At 35.1% G+C, this 21,992-nt stretch overlaps 1 protein-coding gene across 1 annotated transcript; it reads right to left on the bottom strand.

Moving 5' to 3' along the window:
- Window positions 1–6,163: 6,163 nt before the first annotated feature.
- On the bottom strand, window positions 6,164–21,497 carry LOC125121913 (olfactory receptor 4C16-like). The gene is made up of 2 exons (XM_047770217.1): window positions 21,477–21,497; window positions 6,164–7,090 (listed from the first exon to the last, which is right to left on the bottom strand). Exons 1-2 carry the CDS (start codon window positions 21,495–21,497, stop codon window positions 6,164–6,166), a joined length of 948 nt encoding a protein of 315 aa, XP_047626173.1.
- Window positions 21,498–21,992: the final 495 nt, after the last annotated feature.

The following is a 21,992-nucleotide window of genomic DNA, read 5'->3' as shown; positions in this document are numbered from 1 at the left end:
CAGAATCTTTTATAGTTGGAATCCTAAATTTGTCACCATTTCAGATGGTGCTTTCTCATTTCAGTAGTATGCATTAAAATCCCTCCATATCTTTTCATAGCTAAATAGTGCTGTTTAATTTTTTTTAGTGCTCAATAATATTTCCTTGTGGGTTTAGCACAGTTTCTTTAACTTTTCACATATTGATGTTCATCTTGATTGATTCCAATTCTTGGTACTTATGAGTTAATTTTGCTGTAAATATCTGTGTGCAGGTTTTTTTGTGTAGGCATAAGTTTTCAACACATTTTAATATTTACTATGTTGTGAGAGTGATATGTTTATACAGGTTTAGTTTTGTAAAACACAATAGTAGCTATTCCATTTTGTATTCCAATAGGCAATGAGTTCCTGTAGCTCTATATCCTTGACATTTAGTGTTGTAGTATTTTGGATTTTGCTTTTCATATATGTATAGTGTGCACATTTTTGAGGTGCATAGGTGCATCTTCTTTTAACTGAAATTCTTTAATGGCATTTGATATTGATTATATTTTTCTGTCTTAATTGTCATCTCGATATATTACTTTGTATATTTTACTACGTTTATTATTTTTGTGAGAAAGTAATTATTTTAAATATTTATTTATTTTTCATAAAGTTTTTATTGTAATAAAAATACTTAACAGGAGAATCATCCTTTAACAAACTTTAAATTACACACACAAAAAAACCAATGTTAACTATAAGCAGATGTTTAGCACTTGCTCTGGAAATCATTCATCCTGCATAATTAAAAATTTTCACTAGTCCTGGAGACTACCATTATGATGACTGTTTCTATGAGTCTCACTATTTTATATACCTCTTATAATATAATCATACAGTATTTGTCCCTATCTCTCTGGCTTATTTCACTTGGCATAATGTTGACCAGGTTCATCCAAGTTGTTGCACATGGCAGGATTTCCTTTTTAAAAGACTGTATAATTGACATTATATGCATGTACCATATATTTTTTATCATTTCATCTCTCAATAATCAGTTTGTTTTCATATCTTGGCTATGGGGAACAATGCTACAATAAAGAGGAGAGTGTCCTTATCTCTTTGCATTCCTGATGTCAATACATTTGGATATATATACATCCAGAAGTCAAAATTTGTATCATATGATAATTCTATTTTCAATTTTTTGAGGAAAACCCATACTGTTTTACTTAGGTGTTGCATTATTTTATACCAGCAGTGTACAAGTTTTCCAGTTTCTTACATATGTGCCAACACCTGCTATCGTTGTTATTTTTACAAATACATCCTACTTAATGGGAGACGATTTCTCAGTGGAAGAAATACCATTAGGTTTTGATTGCATTTCCCTGATAATTACTGATGTTGACCACATAAACCACTTGGCAATCTTTGTGTCTTCTTTGGAGAAATGTCCATTTGAGTTTGCTGTTCATTTATTAAGTTTTCAATTATTTTCTATTGAATTGTAGGATATTTTTGTATATTTTCTGTATTGATCTTTTATTGTGTATGTGATTTACAAATAGTTTCTCCTATTGTGGTTTTGCTGTTCTCCATGTTTATGATTTCCTTTGTTCTGCTTAGTGATATAGTGTAACTTGTTTAAACTTGATTTTTTTTTGCTTGTGCTTTTGTATCTTTTTCAGAAATCATTGACAAGCTTAGTGTCATGAAGTATTTTATCTCTATTTTCATCGAGGAATTCCAGTTCCTCCATTAAAATATTTAATTCATCTTAAATTGATTGTGTATATACTGTATATTTTAGTAATTTTGCTTAGTATTATACACACAATTCTACCCCTTTGTATATAAGGGTACAATTTCTTTCATATGGTTTGGTTATCCTGGTTCTCAACATATTTTTTCAAGAGATTCTCCTTTCTCCACTGTGTATTCTTAGTTTGCATCAGAGAACTGTTGAGAGTATACACTTGGGTTTTTTTGGTTGCTATTCTGTGCCATTAGTGTATACATTTGTTATTATGGTAGTATCATGCCATTTTAATTACTGTAGCTTTTTAATATATTCTGAAATCAGGAAGAGTGATGCTTCCAGGTTTATCTTTATTTATCTCCTAATTTGGCCAATTGAGGAAATTTGTTGTTCCATGTTAATTTTAGGAATGTTTTTATTTCTTTAAATAAGTGCCATTGCTAGAGTTCCCTGGTGGTCTAGTGGGTAAGTATTCAGCATTGTCAGTGCTGTGGCTCATATTTTATTTCTGGCCTGGTAATCTGCATGAAATAGGAATGCCCCTTCCCCTCCAAACACCATTGGATCATGGTTAGAGCTTGCATTAATTCTGTAGATAAATTGGGATAGTATGAACATTTTATAAATAATAATCTTTCAATCTATGAACACAGGGTTATTGGCATTTATTTTGTCATTTTTTCCTTAATTATTAGTTGTTTTCAATGTAATAATATTTTACTTCACTTGATATGTTTATTTGTGAATATATTTTTATACTATTGCAAAGTGTTTGTTTCCTTAATTTCATTTTCAGAAAAGTTGTTAATGCCTATCAATAAACAGATTTTTAGTTTAATTTTGTGTTTGCATTTATTAATTCTGACAGTTGTGGGAGTTCTTGTCATGGCTCAGGGCTAAAAAACCCAACTAGTATCCATGAGGATGTGGTTTCAATCCCTGGCCTCTCTCAGTGGGTTAAGGTGTAACATTGCAGTGAGCTGTAGTGTATGTTGCAGACATAGTTTGGATCCCAAATTTCTGTGGGTATGGCGCAGACGATCATGTACAGTTCCATTTTGACCCCTAGCCTGGGAACTTCCATATGTCATGGGTGTGGTCTTAAAATGACAAAAAAAATTAAAAACTGACAGTTGTTTCTTGTATATGCTTTTGGATATTGTACATATGAGATCATGTAATCTGCTACCCAAAAATTTCACTCCTTTTGTGGTTTGGAAGTCTTTATTTCTTGCCTAACAACTCTGGGTCAAGATTATAAAATATGTTATGAAAGTAAGTCATAAAAGAGGATATCATTGCCTTATCCTTGATCTTAGGAGAAAAACTTTCATGTTTTCACCATTGAGTGTATTAGCTGTGGGTTTTAAATGTTTGGCCTTTGCTGTTGTGAAGTAAATTCTTTCCAGTCCTAATTTATGGAGAATTTTTATCATAAAATCAATGTTAACTTCTGTCAAATGATTTTTCTGCATCTGTTGGATGCAAGATTTTTAACCTCCATACTCTTATTGTGGAGTATAACCCTAACAAATTTACCTATGATGAATCAAATGATGAACAAATCTTGCATTCCAGGAATTATTCCCAGCTGGTTTTATTTATTGTATTTTATTTTATTTTTTAGGGCCACACCTGTGTCATATGGAAGTTTCCAAGCCATGGTTTGAGTCAGAGCTGCAGCTGCTGGCCTACACCACAGCCACATCAATGCCATAAATGAGCCTTGTCTGCAACCTACACCACAGCTCACTGCAATGACAGATCCTTAACCCACTGAGCAAATCCAGGGATTGAACCCATGTCATCATGAATACTAGTCTGGTTTATTGCTGCTAATTCACAGTGGGAACTCCCCACTTCATTTTTGATGCTTTTATTATGCTTAATATGTCAGCATGCCTTTATTTTTAGGGCCACTCCCACAGCATATGGAAGTTCTCAGTCTAGGGGTTGAATCAGAGCTGCAGCTGCCAGCATACACCACAGACACAGCACCAGGGGTCTGAGCCTCATCTGCAAAGTATGCTTCTGCCGTCTGTGGAAACCCCAGATTCTTAACCTACTGGGCAAAGCCAGGGATCAAACTGACATCCTTACCAAGGGCACTACTTTAGATTCTTAACTCACTAAGCCACAACAGGAACACCAAAAAATGTACTCTTTGGTGTAAGGCTTCTTTCACCCAGAAATAATTTTTTTTGGAATCATCAATGCTATTGTGTGTATTAGTTCTGAATGCCTTTTTATTGCTGAGGAATATTTCACTGCATTTAAAAACCACAATTTGTCCTTCTTTTTATACACTTGGCTTACTTCAATTTCTTGGCTATTATGTACAAAGTGACTATGAGCATTATAGCACAGGTTTTTTGAATATGTTTTGTCACCTAAAGAGGAGTTAAGAAAGGAATCACTGGATGTATGCATGAGCTGTGGTGTAGGTCGAGACACAGCTGGGATCTGGAATTGCTTGGCTGTGGCATAGGGTGATGGCTACAGCTCCAACTCAACCACTAGCCTGGGAAATTGCTTATGCTATGGGTGCAGGCTTAAAAGCCAAAAAATCAATAACTAAAATAAATTAACAGTATTGAAGACTATCATGTAGAATGAAACTAAATATTTTCATGCAAATTTTCATTTTATAACATTCAAATTAATGTTTGTAATGTTATAGTGCTCAAGATTTTAAAAATATTATTTGTATAAAGGTAATATTGTATAATCATTAATAATATTTATATATCATACTAGGGTAAACTATAGAATATTTGAGGATGTTAATGTGTGGCTTAAAGATATACTTACATAGTGCATTTGAATAAAAATTCAAATGACATTTTTTAACATGGTAATGAGAAATTGAGATTTCTCTTGTTAATATAACATCTTCAATAGACTATTTTCAAAAAATAATTGAAGGCTTACATAAAAATTACCAAAAAATTTAAAAATACAGATTTCCTATCATACAAGCTCTATGTCCCCTTTACCAATATACTGTTTACTAAATATCTAAACATTAATATATTTGTTACGGATGATGAATCAATATTAACCTGTTTTTACTAAAGTTTGTAGATTATACTTGGGTTTACTCAGTGTGATGTATTTTTATGGTATGCATTGTGTCATATTTCTACCTTTACAGTATCAAACAGAATAATTTTCCCTCCTTTAAAATGTCCCATGCCCAACCAATTCATCCTGTTATTCAAGCTGCTTAAAACCATAACAAACACTGGTTTCTTTTTTACTGTTTTCAGAGTTATATCTTTACAGAGAATAAATTTATAATTTATGCAAATATTTCTATTTAAAAACTTAAAAATCACCTTATTAATTATTTGATCCCACAATCAAACAATTCACTGAAATCATCTGTTTTTCCTCTCTACTTCTACTTTACATAACTATGTCTTCCTTAATTTGGATTATGTGTGCTACAAATGTATTAACCCAATATTATGAACATATTACTATAATTGTCCTAGTCCAAGAAACCTTAATAACAATCACCAAATTAAAAACAACTTAATTAGGAGCATAAAATGTATTTTAAAAAATGAATGCCATTATAACTATAAACCCCAATGTCAAATGTTAAAGGTAAAAGATTTACCTCAGAAGAGTGAATTTTCTCCCTGTTTTATCACTGTTCTGGGAGGATCTAGGTAACAGCAGGTAAAAAGTTGAAGTAAAAGCTCCAGAAGTTATCTAGAGAGATAATATATTAAATATTGTCACATAACATAAATTTTCTAAAGTTATTTGAATCTGATACTTTCTCTTGATCAGAAAGAAATATTATATTAAAGATCAATGAGCAGATGTGAGATCAAAGTGTTTGATAAAGGAAACTGTTGAAAGAGGTGAAACCAGCCAATATATGAATATAAGCCTATATACAGGTATCTAGAAGCAGAGAACACAAGAAAGCATCAAGAAAAAAGAAAGATAAAATGTTAGATCAAAACAAAAGTGAGACAGTTTGGGGAGGTGGGGGGATGTGTTTGGGTTGTGGGATGGAAATCCTGTGAAATTGGATTGTAATGATCATTATACAACTACAGATGCGATAAATCCATTGAGTAATAAAAAATAAAATAAAATAAATAAAAAACAAAAACAGAAACAGAAACAACAACAAAAAACAAAAATGACACTGGGCAAACAAGAGACAGAGACACAACAGTGAAAAGCATGTAAGGCAATGAACTCGCATACCTCTTTAAACCTGACTCCATCTTCCTCTACATAAAAAGTGACTGAACACTTAAGATTGTTTCTGTTTACAGTGCACATTTTTTAAAAGAAATGAATATTAATACCCAATGTTAGGGTTATATTAATACCACAGTAAAATATAATATTCTGTAGGGACTAATTCTAAGTCAATATAAGCTATAAAGAAAAATTTGAAACTTTGATTCATCTTTTGATATCTGAGATCAATTTCTTGCTCCATAGCATCCTCATGGCATTTTTCACTTCTGCATTCCTCAGTGTATAAATCAGAGGGTTGAGCAAAGGTGTTCCAATTGTATAAAACACAGTTATCATCTTATCCATGGGAAATGTGGTTGCAGGACGTGTGTATATAAATATGCAAGGACTAAAGAACAAGATGAACACAATGATGTGGGAGATGCAGGTGGAGAGGGCTTTTTTCCTCCCTTCAGCACTGTGGTTTCTCAGAGAATGCAAGATGATGACATAGGAGAACATCAGCAAGACAAAACTCACTGTACAGAGGGCCCCACTGTTTGACACCAAGAGTAGGTTGATCACATATGTTTCTGCACAGACAAGTTTTAACAAAGGCTGCAAGTCACATATATAATGATCAATCACATTGGAACCACAGAAAGGTAAACTCAAGACTAGAAATATCTGAGTTGAAGAATGCACACAGGATCCCGTCCAGGCTAGAGCCACCAACACACCACAGACTCGATGGCTCATTATGGTCATGTAGTGCAGTGGCTTACAGATGGCCACATAGCGGTCAACAGCCATGAAGATAAGGATGAAGATCTCCAGTGAGCCAAAGAAATGGAATGAAAAAACTTGCACTATGCACTCATTAAAAGAGATAGTGATCTTCTTCAAAAGGGCATCTACAATCACTCTAGGAGCTATGGAAGTAGAGAAGCAGCTATCAGATAAGGATAAGTGGAAAAGGAAGAAGTACATTGGATTCCCAAGTGTCCGGCTGGTCTTGATGGTAGTAATAATCAGAAAGTTACCTATAAATGTCCCCAAATATAAAATCAAGAAAGTGACAAACACGACTTTCTTTCTAACAGGATCCTGTGTCAACCCCAGCAGGATGAATTCAGTCACATTACTGTTCAGCTGCAAGATTTCATGAATGAAGGGAAGTGTTGGCTGTGAAATGGTTTATCTGCAAAAAATAAAGATATTTACTTATGACATAATAATATGTTATGAAACATTTTAGAAAAAAATAAGTATTAAATATTAGGGACATCCTAACTCTGGTTTCTTAATAATTTTCTTTAACTATTTGTTCCTCTTTATTTTTTCTTTTTAGTGCAATTCCAGGGCATATGGAGGTTCCCAGAGTAGGGGTCAAATCTAAGCCAGCCTAAACCACAGCATCACCAATTCAGGATCCAAGCCCCACCTGTGAACTACATCACAGCTCACAGCAATGCTGGATCCCCAATCCACTAAGCAAGGCCAGGGATCAAACCCATATCCTTATGGACACTACTCAGATTAATTTCTACTGCACCACGATGGGAACTCACAGTTCCTCAATTTTTAATGGCCGCTGCATAGGTAATTTTAAGTCTCAATAAGCTTGTGAAAGTAAACCCTCAATAACAATGTTAAATAAACCTATCAATAACTGTTTTATGATTCTAATTAATTTTTCTAATTTTATGAATGAATATTTAGAAATATGCCTCTATTATATAATGTTTTCTTTTTTCTTTCATTTTCTTTCTTTTTTGTTTTGCCACACATTAAGATTAGTAAATGTAATAAGATATTACCTCCATAATAAAACTAATATGGAAGCCAATTATTAAAAATAAGTAACTGTAGCATTTTCAAATTTATACTGTCCTCTCCTGCCACCTTGGGAGTATTTTAGATGCTTGAACTCCAGGACAGAACTATCCAGGAACATCCCCTAGCTGGCCTTCTGTGATTGCCTCTGAGAAGGGAAATGCATTCTCCTGCTTACCGAAGGCTTCCGTTATAGTTTTTCTTATAAGAATTATTATTGCTTGCAGCACAGGAATACATATGCTTATTCTACTTTCTATTCTTAAAAAAAAGGATATTGAAATGCTATATATTCTTAGGATATTATTCTCCACAATTTCAATCCAACTGCCTTGTACAATGTAGGTGTTAATTGACTTGAAATTGAGCATTCCCTACTATCCTTAAAATATACTTAAAAATGGATCATATGCATGTCATTGTTGAATACGTTAAACAGAATACATTCTTTAATGTATTATGATTAAAAAACATAGTAGCATCAAGTTTATACATTATTATATCAAATTTATAGGGCCTTTTATCCATCATTATGGTAGACAGGCAAACACGCTTTCTATTTATAAAGCTGGAAAAAAATGTAACACTCAGATCAATTATGTCCTCAAAATAATACATATTTCAAATATAATGTAAGACATTGAGACCTGAATAGCTATAAAAAATGATCATCTGAAGAACTTATATATTTTTTACATGAATAATTCACCCTTAGAACATGCTATGAGTAGTTTTGCATTTTTCATATTGGCATCAGTTACATAGCACATATTGAAATTTTGGACATTTGGTACTATCTAAAATGTCCATTGAGATATTTGGTTCACATATCAAGGATCTTTTTACCATGGACTGAATATCTTTATGACTTTTTGGACAGAATATATATAATGTCCTGAAAGTCATGTCATCTAATAATAGTAGTCTTAACCTCAACTCTTCAAACAAGATTATCCAAGTTTAGAAGGACTAATATTGTTAAACACATTAAACAGACTATTTTTGGTGTGTGTGGGGGAAGAGAAGAGATGAAAGAAAAGTAGCCAGAAAAAGGTATAGAACAATCAAAAGTGAAATATAGAGTGTTATGTGGATACTTCAATGCTTAAAAGTCCATGTTTCGGTGGAGACCACAATGAGAAGTATTGTTTTCTTTAAGGATTCTCTCTTAAAGGATGTAACCCTCCCAAATTCAGTTAACCAAAATCTTTGTCTTTGGAGGAGAACCCACACTCTATTTTTCTGCAGAATTTGTCCTTCTTTGTGGAAAGGTTAGCAGATTGTCCTAGGATACTTTATTGCTAAAAGGAAAACAAAAAACAAAAAAACAACCATACAAACCAACACCCAGAAAACTAACCTCCTAGAGTTACTCATTCTCCTAAATCTCATGATTCCTGAGTATCTTGTCCAGATGCCCAAGAAAACAGCCTTATATGAGAACCAAAAGGTCACCATGAAACTCAGTACCTATTATTTATGCTTCTCATATATGATTGCCCTATATATCATTAAATTAGTATGTGTTTTTCTCCTGTTTGAGAATTTTATTGGAGAGAAGGAACTTTGAAGAAATAATAGGAGATAAGAAAACATATGAAGAAGCAAAGAACATGGGTAAATATTGATGAAAAGGAAGGAAGTTAAGCAAAGAATTTTCAGGACCTCTTCTTCCAAATGTAAAGCCAGTTATTGTTCCCCTTAATTATACATTTAAGCCCCTTCATTACTGTGTTCCCTCTGAACTTTATCTAAGAAATAGTTATTTATCAATTAAATTAAATCTTTGAAGTAAGCCAACAGCAGGACATAATAACATGATATTATTTGTTAGAATAGGAAAGACAATAAATCTATACTGTTACAGACAATATTATGTTCAAATCTGTTACTTGAAGCTGGAAAAGCTGGCATTCTCTGGAAGTTGTGTAAAGATCACTACCTCTATAACTAAGGTAGTGCCTTGTTGAGCTCCTAATCACACAAGACATTGTCCTTCATTTCTTACTTTTAGGGAATAAGACTCAGCATCTATGACCTTCACTGGGTTCCAAAGGGCTGTTGCTAATCAAAGAAGGGAGGAGATGCAGAGACCAGGGAAGAGCAGTGCAGCCTTGGGACAGGTCCTAGTTACTCCTCAAGGAATATAAATAACGATATCTATGAGCATTTCTGTAGAACTAAAACCCCCAATAAATGGAAGAACTACTTGATGAAGCATTCTTCATTTTGGGAATGAGGACCTCCAGAACCAGTCTTAGGGCCACTAAACCACAAATTTGAAAGACAATGCAAGCTTGCCTCTACCTTCATTCTTATCTATGTTTCTGGTCCTTATTCCACTCCACAAACTATAAAACCATCTCCTAACACTTATCAAGAGGGGAACAGTCTTTAAGGCATTAGTCTGCTGTGGCTCCCTTTGCCTGGCAAAGCAATAAAGCTATCTTTTTCTCCTTTATCCAAAATTCTGCCTCTGTGTTTAAATTCAGCATATGCAGACAGATGCCAAATTTTGGCAACATCTCCGTTACACTTTTCTCTAATTTTTAAACCAGAATAAACTTTAATAAAATTTCAGTACCTACAGTTCTCAACAGAATTTATTTTGTTAAGCTATCTTATGTACAAAAATTTTTAAGCTTTTCTATATTCCAACATTTCAAGAAAATGTACTAAAACATAAACCAAATCCTTCTGTCCCCACAAACAATAAATGCTTTTCACGTACCTGGGGCTCATAAAATATTTGTCAATTTCTAAAGATCATTCCCCACCCTGATGTTTATGTTTCATTGTATTAAGTTCTTATATTAATGGTAATTCTTTAAAAAATGATAGATATTTTCCTTTTCCCCTGTTTCTTTCTAAGAGTATGAGGAAAGTATACTAGATATGTGGAGATATATCAGAAAGTGATGTTGGATTATTTTGTAATAATGCCTCTCTGAGTACAAAGATAGAAATAATATTTCACTTACTTTATAAAAGACACTCTGAATTTTCAAGTCTGCACATCCATTTTTGATAGCAGCTCTGAACTGGCATTTGGTACTTGCCTTTTACCTCTACATGGATTAAATAATGAGCCAACTTAGCTGCAGACCAACAACATGCCATGAGAAGAACACAGAGTGAAGACCAACAGGGAGGCACTCTGTGCTCTGGGAAAACTGGAAGAGAAGGTCTTCAGATAGATATTTTTAAGAGAAGATTTTTTGAGCCTATTTCTTTCATCTTATATCTAGAAAAACACTGAAACCCTTCATGGTTGTGTCTGCTGCTTGGGAGTAGTAGTAACATTAATGAAATCAGAGACAAACTTTGTAAAATGTGCCCATGGCTGCATGAACCTCCTTATACTTATACTTATATCTTGATGTTTTCCATTTTCTCTTTGGTGATTATTTCAAGGCTCCTGGGCTGTAGTTATGTGGGCAAAGAAAAGATATCATTTCATCACTGGATGTAGTCACTCTCAAGGGTGGGCTAGTGAGCTCTGAATGATCTCAGGAAAGAAACAATGAATACTAGCCACAGCTTGGATATACATATAAAAGGAGTGATTCCAGTAAGCCCAGGCCTTTACATCTTCCATAGAAATAGGTTTTCTGTAAATATTTTTCTATAAATCTGTAAATCTCTTGTTCCTACTTCTTCTCTTTGCTGCAAGAACACATATACCCTAGCTTCCTCCCTTACCTGCTCAGAGGAGTTTCTCAGGGCACCCTGAGATGCTGTCCCTGGGCTTATGTTTTTGCCCCAAATAAAACTTAACCCTCAACTTTCAGATTGTGCATTTTAAGTCCACACAGCCCTCTCACAAAATTCCACACACACAAAAATTCTTCTCTGCATTCCAGGGGGGATATTTAAAGACATGATGATGTAAAATAGTGGGATCCTAGAGAATATAATTCTCTAAAGTTTTCTTTCATTTGCCAGTTGTAATTACCCAGATACAATAAAGTCAACTGTGACTTTTCTATTTAACTTATAGGTATAGAAACTGATCCTATTTATACTCAGGAACAAGATGTAAAAATAATTGGAGTTGTTAGTAACTTGCTGACCAAAGGTAGAGGGAAATAGAGAAAGAAATAAAAATAGATGATGGAAGATGGTGGAGAATAGAAAGAAGAAACAATATGTCATTGTAGAAGAGGAAGTAGATCACTCCAATATAGTGCCCTAAGATGTCCTTCTGTGTGTTAGGAGAAAAAATTTTATAGCTCTGGTAATTTATTTGCAAGTATAATCCAGCGAGTGTAAGGTGGTTCTTGGAACTAATTTCAATGCTGTGGAATTCATATATCCTCAATTATGGATCTGCAGACTCAGAGCAAGTGGTTCCTTGATTAACATAACCTCATTTTGCAAACGAATCAATATATTATTTTTTTCAAAAGGATATGTTAGTAACATGTTTGTAAATTTACATTTACTAAGGAATGGTTTTTGAACTAATTTTACTTACCGTATATTTAACAGTAGCCTCTATGTTTGTCACTGTGCAAAACACATATTTTATTTCACATAAATATCCCACATGATAAGAAATGAGTGACATTTCATATGAGAGAAAACTGAAATCCACAGAAGTCAAGCAGCTTAACAGTTTACATAATTGGTAAGTTCAATACTGAGAATGATGTCAGTGATTATTTCATTTCATGGATTGTCCTCTTTCCACACATTATTTTATATGATCCTAATTGGAAAAATGAGTAATAAGGACTGATCATAAAAAAGTCATTTCTAATATCTAAGTAATGGCATCTCTGGTTGAGGAGCTTAGAATTAATAGTAAGACAATGAGAACAGGTTGAAATTCAGGGAGCCATAGGAAATAAGAGTGAAAATACCAAGTTGGGATTTTTCAAAGTTTGAAATTGATGTGAGGTCTCTGAAACTAGATTTGGGAATCTTTTCTTGTAAATGAGAGTTTAAATTATTTGGAGACTGGGGAAAGGTCATCCAAGAAAACAGAGAGAGTGGAGAATGGAAGCCACTATACTGTGTAGGGTTAAATTAACAAAAAGCATCCTAGGGTGGTCTCAAGAAGCTTGTTAAAAATGATAAATAAAATCATGAATAATAGTGATATGATAAATAATGGAGTGGAGTTTCATAAAGATGTGAGTGATTGTTCTGGTAAATAAGGGCACATTAGCACTTGTGGCTAAAACTGACACCTGCACATACTGATTTCTATAACCAATGAGTAGAAGAATACTAAATAGGAAAAAAAATTGCTATCATACATGCTAGAAACCAGGCATTTTATTTTCATTCTTCAGAATCTTGAAATTCTGTAAATTAACACTCAATTGAGGACAGAAATCATGACTATTTGGCTCCCCAACTTTATCTTTATCATAGCAAACACTAATTTATAGCCTATAATTTATCTACTTTTTCTTTATACATTTTAAGGAAGGCCAATATATATAAAGGTAGCATGAGGAAGAAGCCAGGTCAACGAAAAATGCTTAAGAAAGGCCCACATACATTTAAGCAGAGGAAAGGATTTTGTAGAAAGGGAGAGAGTGATGCCAGGAGATGAGAAGATGAAGACTGAACTTAAGTAGAGTGTTTAGCCACTGGCACAGGAAGAGTGGTAGGCATCTCAGGGGGGAATAGATATTTCTCAGGAAGATGTGAAGGATGAAATATTTAGAGATATCATTGGGTGTGAGGGTTTGCATCAGGAAGCTCCAGTGTTTTTGGAGAAACAGGTCATCTCCTGCAAGCACAGCCAGGGCAGCTGAAGCCACGAAGAATAAGCGCTACCCAGAAAGGAAAACAGAGAGTCTGGGCATATTATATTAATATTCCCAGTAATAAAGGATACATTTATATAAATAAGAATACAAATATATGATCAATATGCATATAAAAAAGACATTTTTATGGAGTGGGATTGGGTTATGATTTTACATTTATATTATGTACTTGCAAAGGCAGTAAATATATCCAAAATGCCAGCTGATACACCATTCAAAAGGGCCCCTACATTTCTTCAAAATGGAAAAATGATTAAGTTTATAAAATGGAGACATCTCAAATTTATATTCATTGTACTAGTAAAATTAGTCACAAAGGGTTTTATTTGAAGAAACCTATAGAAAAATCTATTCATCAGAAGCTTATTTGAAACACATAATGACCTTCTGAAGCAGTCATTACAAATACAGGAAAAAAGTGTTAAGAAACCAACCCACAGCAAATATAATACTCAATGGGGAAAAACTGAAAGCCTTCTCACTCAAATCTGGAACAAGACAGGGGTGCCCACTTTCACCACTGCTCTTCAACATAATTTTGGAAGTCCTAGCCACAGAAATTAGACAAACAAAAGAAATAAAAGGCATCCACATAGGAAGAGAAGAGGTAAAACTGTCAATGTATGCAGATGACATGATACTATACATAGGAAACCCTAAGGACTCAACACAAAAACTCCTTGAACTGATTAATACATTCAGCAAAGTAGCAGGATATAAGATGAATATACAGAAGTCAGTCACATTTCTGTACACCAGCAATGAAATATTAGAAAAGGAATACAAAAATATGATACCTTTTAAATTGCACCTCACAAAATCAAATACCTCGGAATACCACTGACCTTGGAGGTAAAGGACCTATATGCCAAGAACTATAAAACTTTAATCAAAGAAATCAAAGAAGATGTAAAGAAATGGAAAGACATTCCATGTTCCTGGATTGGGAAAATCAATATTGTAAACATGGCCATACTACCCAAAGCCACCTACAGATTCAATGCAATCCCTATCAAATGACCCATGACATTTTTCACAGAACTAGAACAAACAATCCAAACAACAAAAGACCCAGAATCGCAAAAGCAATCCTGAGAATCAAAAACCAAGCAAGAGGCATAACTCTCCCAGACTTCAAGAAATACTACAAAGCCACAGTCATCAAAACAGTGTGCTACTGGTATCAAAAAAGACAGACACACCAATGGAACAGAACAGAGAACCCGGAAATAATCCCTGACACCTATGGTCAATTAGTCTTTGACAAGGAAGGCAAGAACATAAAATGGGAAAAAGAAAGTCTATTCAGCAAGCATTGCTGGGAAACCTGGACAGCTGCATGCAAAGCAATGAAACTAGAACACACCCTCACACCATGCACAAAAATAAACTCCAAATGGCTGAAAGACTTAAACATACGACAGGACACCATCAAACTCCTAGAAGAAAACATAGGCAAAACACTCTCTGACATCAACATCATGAATATTTTCTCAGGTCAATCTCCCAAGGCAATAGAAATAAGAGCAAAAATAAACCCATGGGACCTAATCAAACTGAAAAGCTTTTGCACAGCAAAGGAAACCAAAAAGAAAACAAAAATTACAGCTTTCAGAATGGGAGAAAATAGTTTCAAATGATGCAACCGACAAGGGCTTAATCTCTAGAATATATAAACAATGTATACAACTCAACAGCAAAAAAGCCAATCAATCAATGGAAAAATGGGCAAAAGACCTGAATAGACATTTCTCCAAAGAAGATACACAGATGGCCAGGAAACACATGAGAAATTGCTCAACATCGCTGAGTATAAGAGAAGTGCAAATCAAAACTACTGTGAGACACTACCCCACACTGGTCAGAATGGCCATCATTAATAAGTCCACAAATAACAAGTGCTGGAGGGGCTGTGGAGAAAAGGGAACCCTCCTGCACTGTTGGTGGGAATGGAAACTGGTACAGCCACTGTGGAGAACAGTTTGGAGATACCTTAGAAATCTGTCCATACAACTTCCATATGACCCCGCAATCCCACTCTTGGGCATCTATCCGGACAAAACTCTACTTAAAAGAGACACATGCACCCGCATGTTCATTGCAGCACTATTCGCAATAGCCAGAACATGGAAACAACCCAAATGTCCATCAACAGATGATTGGATTCAGAAGAGGTGGTATATATACACAATGGAATACTACTCAGCCATAAAAAGAATGACGTAATGCCATTTGCAGCAGCATGGATGGAACTAGAGACTCTCATGCTGAGTGAAATGAGCCAGAAAGACAATGACAAATACCATATGATATCACTTATAACTGGAATCTAATATCCAGCACAAATGAACATCTCCTCAGAAGAGAAAATCATGGACTTGGAGAAAAGTCTTGCGGCTGCCCGATGGGAGGGGGAGGAAGTGGGAGGGATCGGGAGCTTGGACTTATCAGACACAACTTAGAATAGAAGGAGATCCTGCTGAATAGCATTGAGAACTTTGTCTAGATACTCATATTGCAACAGAACAAATGGTGGGGAAAAAATGTAATTGTAATGTATACATGTAAGGATAACTTGATCCCCTTGCTGTACAGTGGGAAAATAAAATTTAAAAAAAAGAAAAAAAAAGAAAAAAACAAAAACCACAGCTAAAATATCTGTGAGGATGGAATATTTATTTTTCTAATGATATTCCTAAAAGTCACATATCCCATCATGGACTAAATTTGTTCAATTTTTTTGGCAGATACATTTCACTCTCACCCCTTTTCATTCATGAAATTATGCATCTAAAAAAGAAAATAACTGAGTTCATTCTACCTGGGTTGAATCAGGAGCCTGTGAGGAAAAACATTGTGTTTGTCACATTCTTTATTTTGTATTTGCAGACATTTTTGGGTAACTTTCAGATTATTATGACCCTTAAGACCAGCCAGGCAATTGGGAATCCAATGTACCTCTTCCTTTTCAGATTCCTTTTGAGGAATACCACTATCCCTTTTAATGAGTGCATAGTACAAGTTTTTTTTTTTTTATTTATTCCATTATTTGACTCCAAGGAGGTCTTCATGCTATCCTCATGGCTCTTGACCATCTGTAAGCCTCTGCACTACATGACCATTATGAGTTGTTGAGTCTGTGGTGGATTGGTGTCTGTGGCCTGTGTGGGATCCTGTGTGCATTCTTCATTTCAGATTTTTCTGGTGCTGAGCTTACCTGTCTGAGGTCCCAATATGATCAGTCATTATATATGACTTGTAGCCTTTGTTTAAACTTGCCTCTACAGACACTTATGTGACCAACCTACTCTTCATGTCCAAATATTGGGCCACCTGTACAGTGAGTCTTCTCATGCTGATGTTCTCCTATGTCATCATCTTGCATTCTATGAGGAACTACATTACAGAAGGGAGTAAAATAAGCACTCTCCATCTGTGTCTCCCACATCACTGTGGTCATCTTCTTCTTTGTTCATTTCATATGTATATATACATGCCCTGCAACTATTTTCTCCATGGATAAGATGATAGCTGTGTTTTACCTTTGATCAATCCTTTGATTTATACATTAAGGAATGTAGAAGTTACAAATGCCCTGAGGACCTTATGGACCAAGGAATTGGACTCAGATGACAAAAGATGAATGGAAGTTTCAGTTTTGCTAATAGTTTAGATTGACTTAAAAGGAAGTCCATACTGAATAATAATTTCTTATTAGGGAGTTAATATAATCCTCACATGTGGCATGAAAATTAATCACTTTAGGAATATAGGCAATGTGAAAACATATTCTAGTTAGTGTTGAGTGAAATTTATGTAGAAAAAACAGCACCATATCTTACAAACAGTCATGTGAGACACCTTGCCTGAGATAGACACTGCTGTGTCTCTGCCTCTCGTCTGCCTAATATCACCCTGTTTTTTTTATCTACTCTTTGCCCTGTCCTTTGTGTTTATGTCTATTTATATTATGCTTCTATTTTCTTTTAACCACTGCCTGACATATTTTTCTTCCAAAGAGTGTATTTGCTAGGAAATGTGGTCTCATGTCTCATTGTGGACCTTCAACTTGTTTTTTCGTCCTGACTCAACAAAAGTCATCAGGTTCAAGGAGGTGGGATTAAGACTGTAGTGTAGAAGGACTGGAGCTCACCTTCTCTCATAAAAGCAACAAAATTACATCGAATGCTGAACAACCTTCAACAAAATAGACTGAAATCTACCAAAAAAGATATCCTATTCCAGAGGACAAAGAGGAGACCACATCAAGACAGTATGAGGGGTGAGTATGTGACATAAGCAACCCCATACCTCCCAGGTGGGCATCCCACTGACTGGAAAGTAACTGTATCACAGAGACTCATCTACATGACTGGGAGTTCTGCAGAAACTGCAGGCCAGAGGGGCATGCCATGACATAAAGTGCCGAAAGGAAAAAACCTCCAAAGGAGATTATGCTACCCAGCAAGTCTCTCATTTAGATTTGAAGGAGAAACCAAAATCTTTACAGAGCAATAGTTAAGAGAATTAAGCACCACTAAACCAGCTATACAACAAATAACTGGTGGAACTTGTCTAAGTGGAAAAGAAAAGGCCACAACTAGAAATAAAAACAGTACAATTGACAAGGCTCACCAGTAAAGGCATACATATGGTAAAAGTGGGAAATCATTCACACACAAATATGCTACCAAAATCAGAAATATCTAGAAGAGAAGGGAACAAATGAAGGACACTGGAGATGCACTTGCAATTAAGAGACCAAAAACTTAAAACAAACTTGTATATATATAAACTCCTATATCAAAATTTCAGGTGATTGCAAACCACAAATCCACAATATATTCACACAAAAATAAGAAAAATCAATCCAACACTAAAGATAGCCATCAAACCACAAGAGAAGAGAATAAGAAAAGAAAAAAGGCCAACAAATACAAATTGAAAACAGTTATTAAAATGGCAATAATAAAATACATATCAGAGTTCCCATCATGGATCAGCAGAAATAAATCTGCCTAGCATCTATGAGGATACAAGCTCAGTCCCTAGCCTTGCTCACTGTGTTAGGGGTCCAGCATTGTTGTGAGATGTGGTTTAGGTCACAGATGCAGCTCAGATCCCATGTTGCTGTGGCTGTGGTATAGGCCAGCAGCTACAGCTCTTGAATTAGCCCATAGCCTGCATACCATCATATGCTATGGGTGTGGCCCTAAAAAGACAAAAATAAATAAATAAATGAAAGTTTTAAAAAAGACATACATATCAATAATTACTTTAAATTTAAATGGACTAAATGCCCCAACCAAAAGTGTCTGAATGGATACAAAAACAATACCCATATATATGCTATCTTCAAGAGACCCACTTAATTTCCAGGGACACATACAAATTGAAAGTGAGAAGATGCAAGGAAATATTCCATGCAAACAGCAATCAAAATAAGGCTGGAATAGTAGACAAAATAGACCTTAAGATAAAGAATATTATGAGAAAAAAATGACATTACATAATGATCAAGATCAATGAAAGATGAATACATAACAATTGTAAATATGTGTGCACCCAATATAGGATCACTCAACATTCAAGGCAACTTCTAACAACCTAAGAAGGATAAATTGACAATAACACAATAATAGCAGGGTACTTACCCACTTACAGCAATGGACAGATCATCAAGACAGAAAGTCCACAAGGAAACACAGGCCTTAAAGTATGCATTAGACAAGGTGGACTAAATAGATTTTTATAGAACATTCCATCCAAGAGGAGCAGAATACACATTCTTCTCAATTGCACAAGGAACATTTGCAAGGATTGATCACATTCTGGGCTACAAATCCAGCCTTGGGAAATTTAAGAAATTGAAATCATACCAAGCATCTTTCCAACCTATACAACTGGAAATCAACAAGAAAAAAAAATTTCAAAAAAACACAGACACGTGGAGAATAAACAATATTCTGATAAACAACCAAATGAACACTAAAGAAATCAAAGAGGAAATTTAAAAATACATAGAAACAAATGACAACAAAGACACAACAATCCAAAACCAATGGGATGCAGCAAAAACAGTTGTAAGAAGGAAGTTTGTAGCAATACAAGCCTCCCTCAGGAAACAAGAAAAGGCTCAAAAAAAACCAACCTAACTTTATACCTAAAGCAAGAAGAAAGAGAAGAACAGACAAGACCTAAAATTAGCAGAAGGAAAGAAATCAAGAGCAGAGCAAAAATAATTGAAATAGAAAGAAAGAAAAACATACAAAACGTCAATGAAAATAAAAAAAGTTTCCTTGCAAAGATCACAAAATTGATTAACCGTTAGCCAGACTCAGCAAGAAAAAAAGAGGGAGGTCTCAAATCAATAAAATTTGAAATGAAAAAGTTATAATGGCCATGACAGAAACAAAAGGGTCATAGAGACTACTACAAGCCAATAAAATGGACAACCTAGAAGAAATGGACAAATTCTTGGAAAGTATAGACTTATAAGACTAAACCAAGAAGAAATAGAAAAGATGAACAGACCAATGACAAGTACTGAAATTGAAACTGTGGAAAGTGATGGGATAAAAATATGCACCCTATCATATTTGTTGAGCATGGACTATTAGCCAAGTATTTTGAGAAAAAATGAGGAAAACATAATAGTATCCAAACATTTAGCCAGACATTTGACTTGCTCTATCTTTGTTTTTCTTTTTACTAGCTTTATTGAGATAATATTAATATATAACATGCAACTTTAAGGTATAGAATGAGGTGATTTGATATAAGTACATGTTGGAAAATGAGTACCACAGTAAGTTTAGCTAAAGCCCCCACACCTACTTATGACCTTTTCTATGTGTATGTGGTGATAACATTTAAGATCTACTCTCTTAACAACCTTCGAATGTATAATACAGTTTTGGTAACATGCTGCACATTAGATCCCTAGAACTTATTCATCTTATAGGTGGGGGTTTGAATCCTTGAACTAATATAACCTCATTCCACCCCTCTAGCCCCTGGAAACTGCCATTCTACTGTTTCTATGAGTTTGGCTTTTTCAGATTCTGCATATAAATAAAAACATACACTTTGTCTTTTCCATCTGACTCATGTCACTTAGCATAATGCCTTCAAGTTGAATCCATGGCTTTCCAGAAGGTAGGGTTTCCTTCTTTTCTATGGCCTAATAATATTCTATTTCATGTACATCTCATATCTTCTCTATTCATTTAGATGAACATCTATGTTGTTTTCATATTTGGCTGTTGTGTAAAATATTGCAATAAACATGGGATAAAAATATATTTTAAGAGGGAGGAGTGTCTAAGAAGTTGGATTAGCAAGGCATGAGGCTCATCTAGTCCCACATATATGTTAAAAACACAATTATACATGGAACTACTAGCACAAAATTTTTGAGAAAAACTAACAAAAGAACTAAAGATTATGATAGAATAAGAAAAACTTTACAAGACAAGATATGACCAAGAAAGAAGGAAGGAGAACAATAAGAGGAAAAGATGAAAAAGGAAAGAAGATGGGACCTGCCTTCCCAGAAAAGAAAGAATAACTCCCAAACCACAGGAAATTCCCCCACCAATGAGAAGATAGCGAAAACAAGAAGAGAACTTTAGACAAACTGAGTGCAGTCATTAAAAAGGAGACAGGCCTCCACAAATATTCAGTGCTATGGGCAAGAAGCAACTGTAGGCAGGTGCCAGCAGGTGTTGAGAACTAAAACTTGGTCTGAGAGATCAAACCCAAAGAGGGAGCCACAGCCAGCTATATGTGAGAAAACAACAAACAAACAAAAATGGTTGGTGGTGTGGAAAAGCCTGGAGGGACTAGAGTATAGGGCAACCACAATTGAGAGCATCTAAGCACAGGCAAGCCCAATGGTGGCAACACCTACTCACACAGGTGGACCAGCTGTGCATGTTCCCGGCAAATCAGGGAAAATACATGTGCCTTGGCTCTGCCCAGAGAATCTATAGATGCTCATACCAGTGGCACCAAATCAGCAACAGAAGAGCTGCCAGCAGTAGTGCCCATTCCCTGTGAGAACAATAATCTGATCAAGCAGGGAAATCAAAGGTGTCTCAGTTCTACCAAGAGAATTTGCAGAGGCTTGCACTGGCAGTGCCCAATCAGCACCAGAAGAGCTGTTGGTGGCACTACCCATTCCTATGAGAGGACTGCCAGTGTCCCCTCCATGTAAACATTTCCAGCTGCCTGACTGAAGGAAAGAACAAGGTACAGGGCCCCTGCTAGTATACAGAGCACAGCCGGCTAATAAGATCACATCATCAGCCACAAGGGGAATGAGCTCAAAGCCACACAAGACACCACTACAAGCCCATCAGAACAGGTAAGATAATAGTTACCACATGGCAGACTGGTGGAGAACACAAGGACATGAACTGGCAGCCCCC

Source organism: Phacochoerus africanus, chromosome 3 (genome assembly GCF_016906955.1).
Source record: "Phacochoerus africanus isolate WHEZ1 chromosome 3, ROS_Pafr_v1, whole genome shotgun sequence".
Classification (NCBI taxonomy): Eukaryota; Metazoa; Chordata; class Mammalia; order Artiodactyla; family Suidae; genus Phacochoerus; species Phacochoerus africanus.
This window is presented reverse-complemented; position numbering and strand designations above follow the sequence as displayed.

Bases quoted from the DNA above. Each gene is read 5' to 3' on its own strand.
- LOC125121913 (XM_047770217.1), bottom strand. From the start codon at position 21,497: ATGCACAGCTGGTCCACCTGT. The intron at 7,091-21,476 runs GTGAGTAGGTGT...GAAATCTTGCAG, and splicing joins TGCACAGCTGGTCCACCTGT to CTGAACAGTAATGTGACTGA.